Source organism: Harpia harpyja, chromosome Z (genome assembly GCF_026419915.1).
Source record: "Harpia harpyja isolate bHarHar1 chromosome Z, bHarHar1 primary haplotype, whole genome shotgun sequence".
In the NCBI taxonomy this organism is placed as follows: Eukaryota; Metazoa; Chordata; class Aves; order Accipitriformes; family Accipitridae; genus Harpia; species Harpia harpyja.
Genome location: NC_068969.1, coordinates 12,242,363 through 12,255,585, shown reverse-complemented (window position 1 = coordinate 12,255,585; position 13,223 = coordinate 12,242,363). Strand labels below are relative to the sequence as shown.

Genomic DNA, 13,223 nt, shown 5'->3' with positions numbered 1-13,223 from the left:
AATGCACCTGGCCAACATTAGCTGGAGATGTTACATTTATGATTTTATGGCTGATTTTTTCCCCCTACCCTCCATCAATTGAGTTCACTGTCTGAACGATCACATCTGTTTATGTTCCACAGACACCTGCATATCTTGAGATGACAGCAACTCCCTGAATGCTGTAATCAGTTATTTCTCAACAGAGGAATTGCCAATTTGGTAAATAAAGCTCATTATAAAAGAACATGGAAATGTATTACAGTTGCCTAACAGAGAAAATTGTCCAGTGCCGCCAAATAATCAGCCCTGGCATCATAGTCCCCCCCAGTTTAGGGCAGCTGAAATAATGACATGCAAATTACTCATGCCAAGGCAACACTGGATAGGGGCAAGAGGAAAATGAGGAAGAGACAAAATAGGTACTTTTCTCTTCAGACCAACAATAATTTAAAAATCTAGTCAGGGATAGACCTTGGTGCTCCAAATTTCTGCATGCAGAGTCAGAAGTTTTGTGGCTCTGTAGAATCTGGCTATCCCAAGCAGATCCAAAAGCCGGCATGGCAGTAGCAGAAAAGCCCACCCAGTACTGCTACAAACAGATCTGAGGGCACCAAGTGGTTTGGAAAACTTGCCCTTTCTCCCTTAGGAACAGCAAGTTTGACCTGCACAGTGATAAAAAGCTGGAATTTCTACAAGATCTGAGACTAACAGACATGAGCCACGGGTAAGCAAACATTGCTTCTGAGGAGGAAGGGGGTTGTGGCATCAGCTCTCCACAAGAAGGAAAGGCATTTTGTTGCTTTAATGAAGATGTAAAGCACTAAGTTGCTCCCTAAAGAAAAAGGAGACGAAGCAGAATATAACACAGAAAACAATTCTCAGCCCCCCTCATCCATTTTCATAAACACTACATTAAACTCTGACATGACCTCCAAAAATCCATGTTCACATTCTTCAGAAACTGTCAGATACAGTCAGAGAGGACATGAGCAGCTAACACTGCCAGAGGAGAAGCTTTAGCCAGAGAAGGGGAATCAAGTTACCAAGTTAGACCTGCTCCCCTGGTTTGCTGACAGGTCTTTTGCAAACCTGCTGCACCTACCTCTATGAGGATGAAACACCAGACGCACACAGATCCCACTGCCCCTCGGCTCCGCAAGGAGAGGGCTCAAAACAGAGCACAAGGCTGAAAGGGATGGTGGTTTATGGCAGGCAAAGCAGGAACTGCACACAAGAGCAAAGAAAGATCACTTGGGCTCTGCATTCAGAAGGCAAAAGGTTTTTCAGAATGATTCACCGACACCAGTTCCCCTCAGCCAGGACTTTGCACTCTTCCAAGTACTTTCAAATAAGCCAAAGTCATTCAGCCCAGGACCAAAATGAACAAGTTTTGTGATTTATAAACTGTGACTTGAAATATTTCTATTCCTCACACTTGTTTGGAGTTTTTGTTGGCATGGGTAGTAGGCAGCAAACAGCAATTTACAAACTCATGGGACTGAAAGTATCTCACATCACACAGTGACCATTAAACACTTTATTGTTTAGGAGGGAACCTTGGAAGGGAAGAAACGCGCCTGCTGGTGTAACCAATGGGAGCATGCTAGGAACAGTTAATCCTAACAAGCTAATCAGGGTTACTTCCAAATACTTCAGACCCCTTTCTCCAGAGCAAACGGACAAAGATAACAGCTCTTGAAACTCAGATGTGGATTGGTGAAACCAAAGCTAGCACAGGGTGAACCAGCCTCGTGTTGGGCAAGACTCCAAGCTACAAGCTGTGCTGGAAGCACCTGGGGTCAACATGATTCTTTACATTGTAATACAATAAAAAAGGAAAGGATAGCGTCCCCCTCTCCCGGGACCCTCCTCCCAACTCCGGGAACATCCACTGAGGCTGACACATGCAGGCAATTAGAAGAGGAATCATGTCATTGTCTTGGACCGCGAAGGGCAGAAGGCACCAGTGTTGGTCAGTGTCTATCCAGAAGGATGCTGGGGCTTCCAAGGGCATCTGTGGTCCCTGTCCTCTGCTCTTTGGTGGCTGATGTTTATCCAGAATTAACTAACAGCTCCTGGAAGAAAAAGGAGACAAAGAAAAAGGCAGCAAGTTAGTTATGCAGCTGTTGAGATGGGACTGTTTCCTTCAGAAATGAAGGAGTAACGTTAGCAGGGTGAAAATCCCACAGAAAAATCATCAGGTTTTGCCTGCTGTAAAACATGAGACACTCAAGGGGACAGAGGACTATAGAAGCAAGACAGCAGGTCATGATATCAAAGGCGAGACTGATTCTGTGAACAAGAACATATGGTCAGTTGCAAAGGATTAGGGTTTAAAATCTGATGGCCTACAGCAGAAGAGAAAGGCCATGGTCTCAGGTAAGCCTCAGAGCAGCTGGGTCACAGGAGTACATGTAGTTCCATGCTAAGTCCCAGCCTCAGCAGGACACGGGAGCACTTTGATTAGCTGCCATCAAACACGCACACACTGCTCACTCATCCTGGAACAGGATCAACGTAAGAGTGAGCACTAGAGAGGGGAAAAGAAAGAGAGGGACTCGGAGACTGCCCCAAGTCATGACATGTTTGACAGCTTTTACCCTATTAAGAGACAAACCGTCCTAAAATTCAACGCAAAATCATGCCTGCTTTGTCCCCACAGCAACCTCCTGTTTTCTAAGTGATGCATCCTCAGATCCTGCAGGTATCTGTGTATGAGCTGTGGATTTCCGAGGGGTAGAACAAACAGGATGCTTTCGACCTTTTTAGGATGGAGATTGCAGAGCGTGCTATGGTCTCTTTCTATTTTCATCTTATCAACCCTACAAAGTCAAAGAAATCAAACCAACAATGCCATCAGCAGTGGATGAGAACTCACCTGCCACCAGCTGTAACACCTCTCCCTCTGAGGATCTGGGGTATCCCTGTTGGACCCTACTTCAAAACCTAGGTAATCAGCTCTCATGCATCAGCAATGGCATCTTTGTATCAACGAACTGCTGGTGTAGCTACACCAACAGCAGAATTGCATTGGGTGAGCCTGTCAACATGCTACTTTTTTCTCATGCTCTGCATAGGTGCAGTTCCATTTTGCAGAGTAGACACTACTTACCCATGTTAAGAGGACACTGCTGAAGCCAACTACAGAAAGACAACTGAATAGTTAGCTGCATGTGGTCTCACCACCCATTTTTACTAAGGCTGGATTTGAGCTCGGTTCTACTTTCTAGACACTAGCCTTTCTGAGAAGAGAAGCTGTGCTTCTTTGAATGTGAATCAGAAAGGAGAACACCACAAAATAATGACACTAGTGCACTTGGCAACATCTGTCAGAAGGCGAGGATGTCGTTTGGGCTACTTCTGCCTAGCAGGCTGAAATTCACTGCCTAACACCTGCAAGGTCAGCATATGCAGTCTACATTGACCATGCATCTCCAAAGACAACCCCATCTCTAATAACAATGAACTGGAAAAGCTTCAAAGGACTCAAGAATAAAGAGAAAATTGTTTGCCAAATTATTTAGACAAAGCTTATCCAGAAATCTGACAAATGAACCATCAATATTACTCGACTGACTCTAATTTCCCAGGTAATTTTTCTCATTATTAGTGAATTAAAAGTTTTGCATGAAGCAATACATTTTAAAAACTCCAGTAGCACTCACACAACTTGTAATGAGCGAAGCAGCAACAACTCGCAATCAATTTTGCAATAAAGTAATTTGCTGTATTCACACTGTAACACTTCAGCGAAGTGTCGAGGAATGCTACATTTTGTGAAACAGTCACTGATGTGGCCACTCTGTGGTTAACCCTTATGGAAGACAGTAAAACCTTTTTCTTTAAGGTCATTTTAAAGAATATCATAGTTACACAATTTCATGTTCAAAATCATAACTACATATTATTACTCATTTCAGGTGAAAATGCAAAGAGCCAGCATTTAACCTCAATCAAATCTTTCCAGCCTAACCTACCCACATACTGGGGGCGCATAGAGCTGGAGGCTCACAAGCATTCCTTGTGCAAAAACATCAGGTTCCATCTCACTCTGGATGACTAAACTTTCTCAAAATCTTTTGCACAGTGAGCACTGTGAGAACTGATGGGCTGCCAGGCAGGCCAGACACCAATTCCCTGCTGCGCGGCTCTCACCAAGGGAAGCCTCTGTGAACAAAGGATGGAGGTAACGATACCGCCGATCAGCCCATGCTGCTCCCAATAGTGGCCTGATACAATTACATCGAAGACCAGCCTGTGCTGGATGGAGCAAGTAATTAATGTCCCCTCCCTCATCAGGGGCATGGAGTGCTCACGAAGGTTATTGCGTTGGCATTTCTTGGGAGCTGAAGCACTCCCAGTACACAACAGCCTGCACAGAGGGATGACTTTCCCAGCTGTTTCAGGTTTTACCTGCTCAGATGTCAATCCAGATCTTACAGCATTTGCCATGCCAGTATAGACCACTACCATCCTGAACCCTCTAATATTGCTAAGGTTCAATTTACAAAGAAAGTGAAACCAGAGTACAGTCTCTGGCTGGCTATGAACCCATGCTCCTCTGATCTTCTGCAGAACATGCCGTGTGGTGCAGGCACAATTAACAGCTAATGCTGGAGGCCAGAGGTCTCCTCTGCCAGCTACTGCAGAGCATCACACAGCCATTGCATGCTGCACAGTGGAAGCTCTGTAGGCCTCGTGGTCTGTTAGCCCATCATATAAGTCTATGCTTGTTAGAATACACATATAATTGTTTTCACTGTTCCTAGGCCATCAGTTTATAAACCTGTGGCTAACTGCTTAAAAGCACAGTTGCATCAATTTCATGCCTCACATGCTGTGTAATAGCATGGAAGGATGCCGTACCTCTAAGACTAAACCCACGCTTTGCTAAGCTAACCATTTACACCAGCGTTTTAATTCCACCTAGCACTGCAACCGTGCCAATACAGATTTGGCACCCCTTAATTTCCTTCCAACCTGGAATCCTCCCTGCAAGATGCCACCACGTTGCTACAACACTTACCTTGAGCAGAAGGAGCCAGGAAAGGGAAGGAGAAGCCTTACCTCTCCTACATGCCCTTATTGCTTATGCACCAGACAAGTTGCATATGCAACAAGTCCAGGCAGCTTGCAATCACAAGCTGTTACCACACGACAGGATACTCCCAATTAATTGAGTTGAGGCTCAGCCTGACGAAGTTCAGTGCCTCATCACAAAATAACTGCCCCACAGTTGGCATTAGCTGGTCTCTGCTGCAGTTTTAGCAGAACAACAACTCAGGAAACAAGCAGCCTTGGAGAGTGCACCGCACACTCACTCTAATGAGAGGGGACGGTGCCCTTCTTGCACAGGGAGGGTAGATTCTTTTTAATGCCACTGCCAATGCAATGTCAGGTAGACACCAGGTTCCAGTCTTGATGAGCTCCAGCCCAGCGCCTCTACATACAAATACAGTGTCCATACAAAGGCAATTCCTCACAGCTGTGGCTGCAGCACAAACAGGAATGGCAATCTGTTCAGTCCTGACAGCAAATCCAGCCGGAGGGCACGCAGCGCTCTCCTCCACGCCTCTCCTGGCAAGCGGGACCTTGAGCCACTAACCCATGCTCTTCCACCACCATGAGACCCGGCTTGGGAATTAACAGCAGTCAAAATTGGCTGGCTGCTCAGCTGACACAGCCCACCACTTTGCAGCACCTGTGGGGAAGCCAGTAGCTTTCCAGTTCTGGTTCCAGTTGAGTGAGGAGAAAGGGTCGAGCTCTGCAAGTAGATCCACTCCACAAATCTCACCCCTGCTGAGAAGGGAGTCCAGTCAATGCCCAACACAGTCCTTCTCCCGTAACAGAAAGCTGAGGCCTTGGTACCAGCATCAGGGCAAGCAAGTCTCAGCAAGATTTTCTAGGGCACCGCTCTCTTGTCTTCCTCCTGTTTTCTTTCTTAGTCTGCATCCCAGCATAGGAGCTCAGGGCTGCCTAGCGAGTCCGCAGCATCCTCTCTGCCTCCCGCCGTCGCTGGCTAGCTCTGCACCTCGGCTCTCGGCCTCGCCGGAGGCTCACAGCCAGTGGAGGAATCTCCCTCCGTGAAATCCCAGACCCTGAAGAACTTCCTCCCTGTTTGCCAGAGATGCTGTTTGCCAAGCCTCAGCTGTGCTAAGACATATTTATTTAACCAGCCTTTAGTCTCACGGGGTAAACCCTGCAAGTTTCCTCCAGCGAGTGCCTTACCTTTGTTCTAATATTCCATTAAGCAGTTGCACCACTGTGCTCACACATATGGGCACTGTGTAGCTATGAAGAAATCAGAAAGCAGATCCCCATGATAAATGACTTGGTGCATTTGGAGTGTCAGTGACAAAGTAGAAATTAATCTCCATAGTTCCTAGTTCCCTGCTGCATGCAGGCAGCTCTCAAAACCAGAATACCTGTTGGCACATAGCAGACTTCAGTAACGTGACCACAGAACTTTTTCATCTCAGTTAGTCTGGAAAGAGGCACTAACTAAATACAAAAATCCTGACCTGTCCTAAGATGGGTGTTCAAGGCCTTTCCACCGGATAAAGCATTTGTTGCAGGGCTATTAGCACCCCAAAGCGCTGCAAGCGACATTTGAGTCACTTTGGTTTGATGTATGCTGTAGGTATTTTTTGGTTATGTGCAATTTGTTCTGTTACATTCAGGGTATTGGCTATTTTGTGGAGCAGCTGCGCTGACTAATGGATCACAGCACTTCTGTGCCATATAGTTATTGCACAGAAAAGCCTCTCTGTCTCTCTCATCCTTCAGGAGTCCAACAGTTGCTGTCCTTGGGTTAGGAATAAGAAGGGGCAGGAGTATGCCTGGCAGCAACAAAAAACATTAATTCAAAAAGCTATGAAGAGAGTTTTGTTTTCCCTCTTCTCTGTACTGGTGTTAATAGCTTTGCAAAGCAGAGAAGTTCACCCAATGACTTCTTGGCTACTTCCCCAGATGGTGTCTTCAAAGCTGGCTTGACAGCAGAAAAGACGCCTTTCAAAAAACTCACCAGACGCATTATCAGAACACCCCAGAAAGTGCTTTCACGTGGAAGTCCCCTGGTCTACATACCCCACCAACAGAGTGCAAGGAACAGAAACAGTCTTTCTGGTTTCCTCTCCCCCCTCCTCACTCTCCTTTGACTCACAAGAGCTGACACACTGTTTGCTTTGCTCTGCCTTGACACTTCCCCATTGCTCTGCATCACCCAAATATGAAGTTATTTACTAGCACAACTAATCTCTAGCTGTTCTGAGACTCACCTGTTTGTTCATGCATTATAACATTGATTTCCTCCATACAATTGTTCTGATCATTGTTCTAACTCACAGAGAGCTCCTGTCATTAGCCTTGCTTAACAGGAAATGTTTTGCCACTGACTGAGCAGCTCTGCAGTTACTAGACTGCACAAAAAATCATCCCGGTTGGGGGGCTGCATCTCCCTGCTGAGCTGGTAGCCCCAGACATCACAGTAGGGAACAACACTCAGTGCTTTTGATTTTGGACATGGGCTAGAAAATACCGGGGCCAGGAGGAACAAACACCGCTCTACAAAGGGCCACTGCTGAAAGGATGGCTGTTAATTAATCGGCATACAAACTGAGGGCAGTTTTTGTTCAATCAATGTTAATTGCATTTAATCTCGTTCTCACCATTAAGAAAAGCCAACAGGCCAAGCTGATGTTGCTAGTGCCTGACATGCAGATTCCACCCATGTTTGGGAGGCAAGGCAGGAGGAGAAAAGTAATGGAAAGAAAGGAAATAACCCTTCTTCACCCCTTCTGCATCACTGCACAATTTCATCGGGTCTGTTCCATTATTTAAACAATTTTTGTTTTCCAATAACATTACAGAGGATCTCAAAGGATGAATATCAGACATGGAGCATTTCACTACTAGTTATTCTTGCTCTCCTGGGTACTAGCTTAGAGCTTTGCTAACCTACGCTGCCCTGGCTATTGTGCTTCTGTGAAGGACTAAAATACAGAAAATCACTTATGTGAAGTGGTGTCTGCTTTTTAGTCCCAGGCTGGTCCCAACAGACCTGCCAGTGCCCCTCAATATGACCTACAACTGCTGACTGCCACCTTCCATCAGCTCCGCCAAAGTCTTTCTCCTCACCTTTCTACTGACCACAACTCCACACCAAAGCATGCTGAAGTCTGTCTTCCTCTGACGTCTCATAACACAAAGTAGGATTTGCTATTAAACAACCTCTGACTAAATTTGCATTGTCAGTCAGTGCATGTTTGAAGCCTGAACTTCCCAGGTAAACCACTAGGGCACCCACCAGCAGTTTGGCTCTGATCTGGGGACTGTGCCACTATCTGCCCAGTCACCTGCTTGGGAAACAGGAACGATCCTCTCGCCTCTGCAGGAATCAAGCCTGGGGGCAGAGGGGCAGCTTTTGTAGCACAGGAAGCCCAAAGTGGCGGATTTCATGACTACTGGCTTATTGCTTCTGCAAGTGCCTTGCATTTTTCCAAATCGGTATCAACAACAATAATCATCAAGACCGGGCTCTGTCGGCACCTCTCCCCTGTGGCAGCACACAACACTTGCCCAAAGCCAATGCTGCAGTTTATCATAGATTTTCTTTATCCCTCGACAAATGTTAGTCCCATTGCCTCTCACCGCATAAAGTGGACATATCGCAAGTGCCGTGAAGGACTGGCTGAGTTTTAAGTGGTCTGAAATGGCTCCACTAGACTTGGTCAAGATTGCTTTAAAATCATTTCCCATTAGGACTGTGACCCTCTCTCTTTACAGTCAGCATAATGACTCTACCTCAGGGGAAGATAATTACATCCCACTATCTATACACATCAGAAAGTATACACTACAAACACTACCGTGCCTTTCTGGAATGAGCAAGAGAAGGCAATGCAGGAGGAAAAGGAGATAACACTGGATGCCCCTCCATCCCACAACTGGAGTCACCCCAAGCATTTTGCAAACTCATGGATTAGCCCCTGGGAGGGATAAAGGGATCCAGAAGGCACAGAATGTTTCTAAAGCAGAACGACGACAACTTGTACAAATCCAGCTCTGGTTTTGTGAGGATTAAAATGAACTTCACCCAACTGTGAATATCCGTTTCCAGAGCCAAAAGAAATGGAAAACCACTTACTGATGCAACAGCGTTTCATTATTTCAAACCCTAAGCCCAATGCTTCCAAAAATTAAGGACAGGCAACAGTAATGTTATTGCTGGGGGATATCGGCTGCAGGGGTTTAACTGCTGAAGTGCCAAACCACGCTCTGAGCACAATGTAATGAAACAGTACACACAAATAAAGGCAACTTCTCCATATTCTCATTCCTGCTCTTGCTACCAGCCCCCAGGATAATCGGTGGGAAAATAAAAGGAAAAAATAATCCCAGAAGCCAAGAGACTTTGGATTAAGTTGTATAAATGACCTGTTACCTCCTAACACAAGGAAGAAAGAAATGCAATAAATACCTGCAAAGCCATTCCAGTATTTCAGATTAAATGGATTACAGAAATGGAAAGTACATGATGCAAGATGTTATAAAACAAGACGCCAGGAAAGTGCAGGAATTTGAATCAGGCTGGCAAATGATCCCTGCAGACTATTGAGGAAAATTAATAGAGAGAAGGGGTAGAGAAAGGATACAGTAAGAATACTGACTGATGAACACTGCTGTTAGGACATGGAAATTCAGGATGTCAGACTTCCACTTAAATCTACTTCAGTCCTAGAACAAAAATAGCAAATCCTACTGTTAAAAAGCATTGGAAGTAGAAAAGTCAGATATGCCAAGCCTCATTTCAGGATAGGTTTCCCCTGTGCATCCCTCAGGATTGAAGTTTGTGACTTTAATTATTCCTGGAACATTGTGTATATAAGGGATTCAATACAGGGATTACTAGCAGGATCGTCGTTATAAGTGCCACTTCTCAAACAAATTACACTTCACTGGATGTCAGTAACATACACAGGAAAACAAGTTAGATAAAGGCAGCAGGACAGCAAGATACAGACCTGGTGCAAGGAAATTTCATGAGGTTACCCAGAACAATAAAGACACTTAGAACATAAACTCCTACAACGTTTCTAATTCCACAGCGCATTAAAGCTTTGCATGACCCAGACACAGTATACCTTCAATACACCGGTGACTCCACACAAGTCTGAGACCAAGCCTAGCTGAAACATGCTTTCTTGTGAAGAAATGCCATCAGGGTGGGGGTGGAGGAAAAGAGAGACAGGTGATAGAGCAACCCCAGTTGTCCTCTGAACTCCTAGAGATTACCCCATCCCATCCCTTGCCTCTGACTGTTCAGAGCCAAACACAGATGGATGGGAGAAGCCAGGGAGAGAGGATGTCATTTTGTTTGGAGGCAGATACAGCAGCTCCTTGGCTGCACGGCTTCTTCACATGCTGATCCCAACTTTACATACTGCATTTTGCCCTTCCAGATCTCATCCTGGAACAGATTATTAACCTGCACTAGTTCTAACAAACATGTCTTTAACTCCAGGAATTTTCATGAAGATGGAAGCACAGGAAAGTCCAGTCCTTGGGTAGAGTGCAAAGAGCTGCTGAAAACACTTCACAACCCCTCAGCTACGGCACTGTGCCTTTGATGGGACTTTAATAGCTGTTGTTAAATTCTCATCCTGGGGATTTCACCTGCCACTTGCCAGTGTTACTAAACCCTACAGTTTTCCCATGCGCTACAGGAAGGTAAGCACTGCCTGGAGGGCATGAGCCAGAGTCCTAGGCTCTGTTGTCAGACTCCTCCCAACTTGGCCTAGCAGCTGTAGATAAATCCCCATCTCGGTTTCCCTTTCTGTACACAAGAGTAATGCTACTTACAAACCACACAGAGGTACAATAACTATTCACCAGCAGAAGATGCTAAAGAAATGCAAAAAAATATCACACAGTTCTCAAGGGATCCATCCCTCTGTACAATTTGCATTTAGGCTTCAGGGGAATTCTAGTACTTTACCTTGTCCCTTTCTGCCTTGCTTTAGCAGGCTCCTGCACTGGATAAAGAGGTTTCCTCTCCAGGTCGGGGTAGCATGTCCACATTTAAAGTATGGCTCACTTCTGTCTAGTCCAGCTTCATATACCGAGCACAGAGGCAGGAAGAGACTTCTCCAGATACCCTTTTTCTACGCCTAATTCTATTTCTGCTCAGTGATACAGTGAAATTCTACGCAGAAGTATTATGAGCTTGACTGGCTTTATTTGTTTAACAGTTCACATTTTCATTAAGCTGTTGCTATTCGGCAGCCAGTAATTTTATTTGTGTGATAGCCATATTCATCTCGCCTGTATGGGTATAGATGTTGCTCTCCTTTTCTTCTGGCTGAAGAGGCAAAAATCAGCAATGAGAGAGCCAAGAGAGGACTGAGAATTCTCATGTCTGTTTGCAGATGGATGTGGGATATAACTTCTACCTGTTTTTGTGAAACACCTCCCATAGACTAGCATCACAGTAAAGAGCCTACTGCCCAGACACAAAACCAGAAATTGAAATATCTTTCAGCAGAATCAGCCCATTTGACTCAGCACTGCAACTCTTCTGCACCAGCAGCTTATTGCTGACCGAGCATTTACGGTATTTGAGTATCAGATTTTAAAGAATTAATTACATGTCTAACTCTTGCCAATCTTTAAGTATCTTGAAATATCTGGTCCCAGGAGCTGCAAGATCTGATTAGATCACAAGGAAGAGAAGTCTGGTTGGCTGGCGCGCACCAAGCCCCAATTAGACAATCCTCTACCAAGTTCAGGCAACCAGACAGAAAAATAACAGGTGTTTTGAAACGTTAATGACCTGAACTGAGACAGTCAAATGATTCAACCACACCTCTTAGATAGAGGTTTCAGAAGTCACCCAAGAAACCCTAAGCATTTCACTCTGCCACTCCCTTTTTACAACATCAAGGAGCCGAGGAGCCGGAAAGCCCTGCCTGCTGCATGAGCACTGGGTAGGGAATCCACAGTCCCGGCAGGAGGGCGCTGGGTGTTCCCGCTGAGCATGACACACGGACTGGAACGGAGAGGCTGTGGACGGATTGGGAGGCCATGGAGACGTTCAGTCATGCGATTACGTGCTGATGCCCGACCACAGGCACACCCAGGCAGCAACCTGCGTGAAGCTGCATGCTCAGCCCTGAATGCAGAAGCCATCATAGTCAGTATCTCAGGAAGATGGATTTGTTCTGAGCAACTGCCCACCGGCGCCCAATATAACCAATGCAATTAAGAGAACAGCAGATAAGATGCCCTACAACCTGAAACATGGATCTGAGCAAACAAAGGGAGAACGGTGAACACCAGGAGATGCATCTTTATTTCTCAATCAATGTCTCCTCCTGCATAAATTCCAAATCCTTCTTTCAAGATTAAAAACCTTTACCAAGTGAAAAACAAGCTCAGCATTTCTCTAGCTCCTTCCTGTCCCTTTCCCTCTTCAGAGGGCACCCTGGTAGAATACCAGATGCTGGAATAAGCCACAAAAGCCTCCTAAATAATTATCTCCCATGTCCTCCACTGCAAATTTATAGTTCTGCATCTGTGTCAGGACAGAGACCTGCTTCCATCTGTCTTACAAAGAGGACCTAAAGGTGGAATGTTTAACGGGAGCATTTGAAAACGTATTAAGAGACTGGAAAAGAAAGTGACAGTTTATAAGTGTGCTGTTCACTTGTCTTGTGGATGCTGCTCAAGTGGAGGGGGAGCTTTCTGTTTTTTTAAATATGACAAATTATGCTGGTCCCATCTTGTAATTTCCCTCACCGTGCAGCATGTCTGTTCATGATAGATACCAGTGCAGCTGCTTAGGTGTCCATTTATCTGCTAGAAAAGTATTGTCTATTTGGAACCAACTCATCCTAAAACAGTAGCCCCAGAGGCGGAGAAAGAAAAGGGAGGGGGAAAGAGAGATGAGGGAGCTGTAGACTGGGAATATGTCCATGCTTCTGCTGCAAAGGTTCTGGCAAAAAACAAGCATCATATTTGGTTTTAGCTACATCCTCTCTTCCCCCCTCCTAGACCATTCTTTTCTAGTGTCACTCAACACCGCTTTACACCCTCTTCCCACAAAGACCTTACCACTAACATACACTTAATTTCACACTTGCGACCTGTGGAAACAAAGCAAGTCCACAGCCTTCTTCTGCAGGTCTGTGCCAGCGCAGAGGAGCTCTCGGGTCCCAAACTGAACAGTTTGCCGTTTAAGACAG

General features: G+C 45.5%; 1 protein-coding gene across 5 annotated transcripts in view; it reads right to left on the bottom strand.

Annotated features, from left to right (window-relative positions):
- Nucleotides 1-1,504: 1,504 nt before the first annotated feature.
- The window catches only part of CHCHD6 (coiled-coil-helix-coiled-coil-helix domain containing 6), a 115,822-nt gene continuing 104,103 nt past the window's right edge, over nucleotides 1,505-13,223 (bottom strand). For all 5 annotated transcript variants that reach the window (XM_052775797.1, XM_052775800.1, XM_052775801.1 and 2 more), the window contains one exon: nucleotides 1,505-2,057. Coding sequence is in view for 2 of the 5 variants with exons in the window: in XM_052775801.1 (XP_052631761.1) it covers nucleotides 2,034-2,057 (24 nt within the window). In the remaining 3 variants the exon portion in view is untranslated. The remainder of the gene's footprint in view (nucleotides 2,058-13,223) is intronic.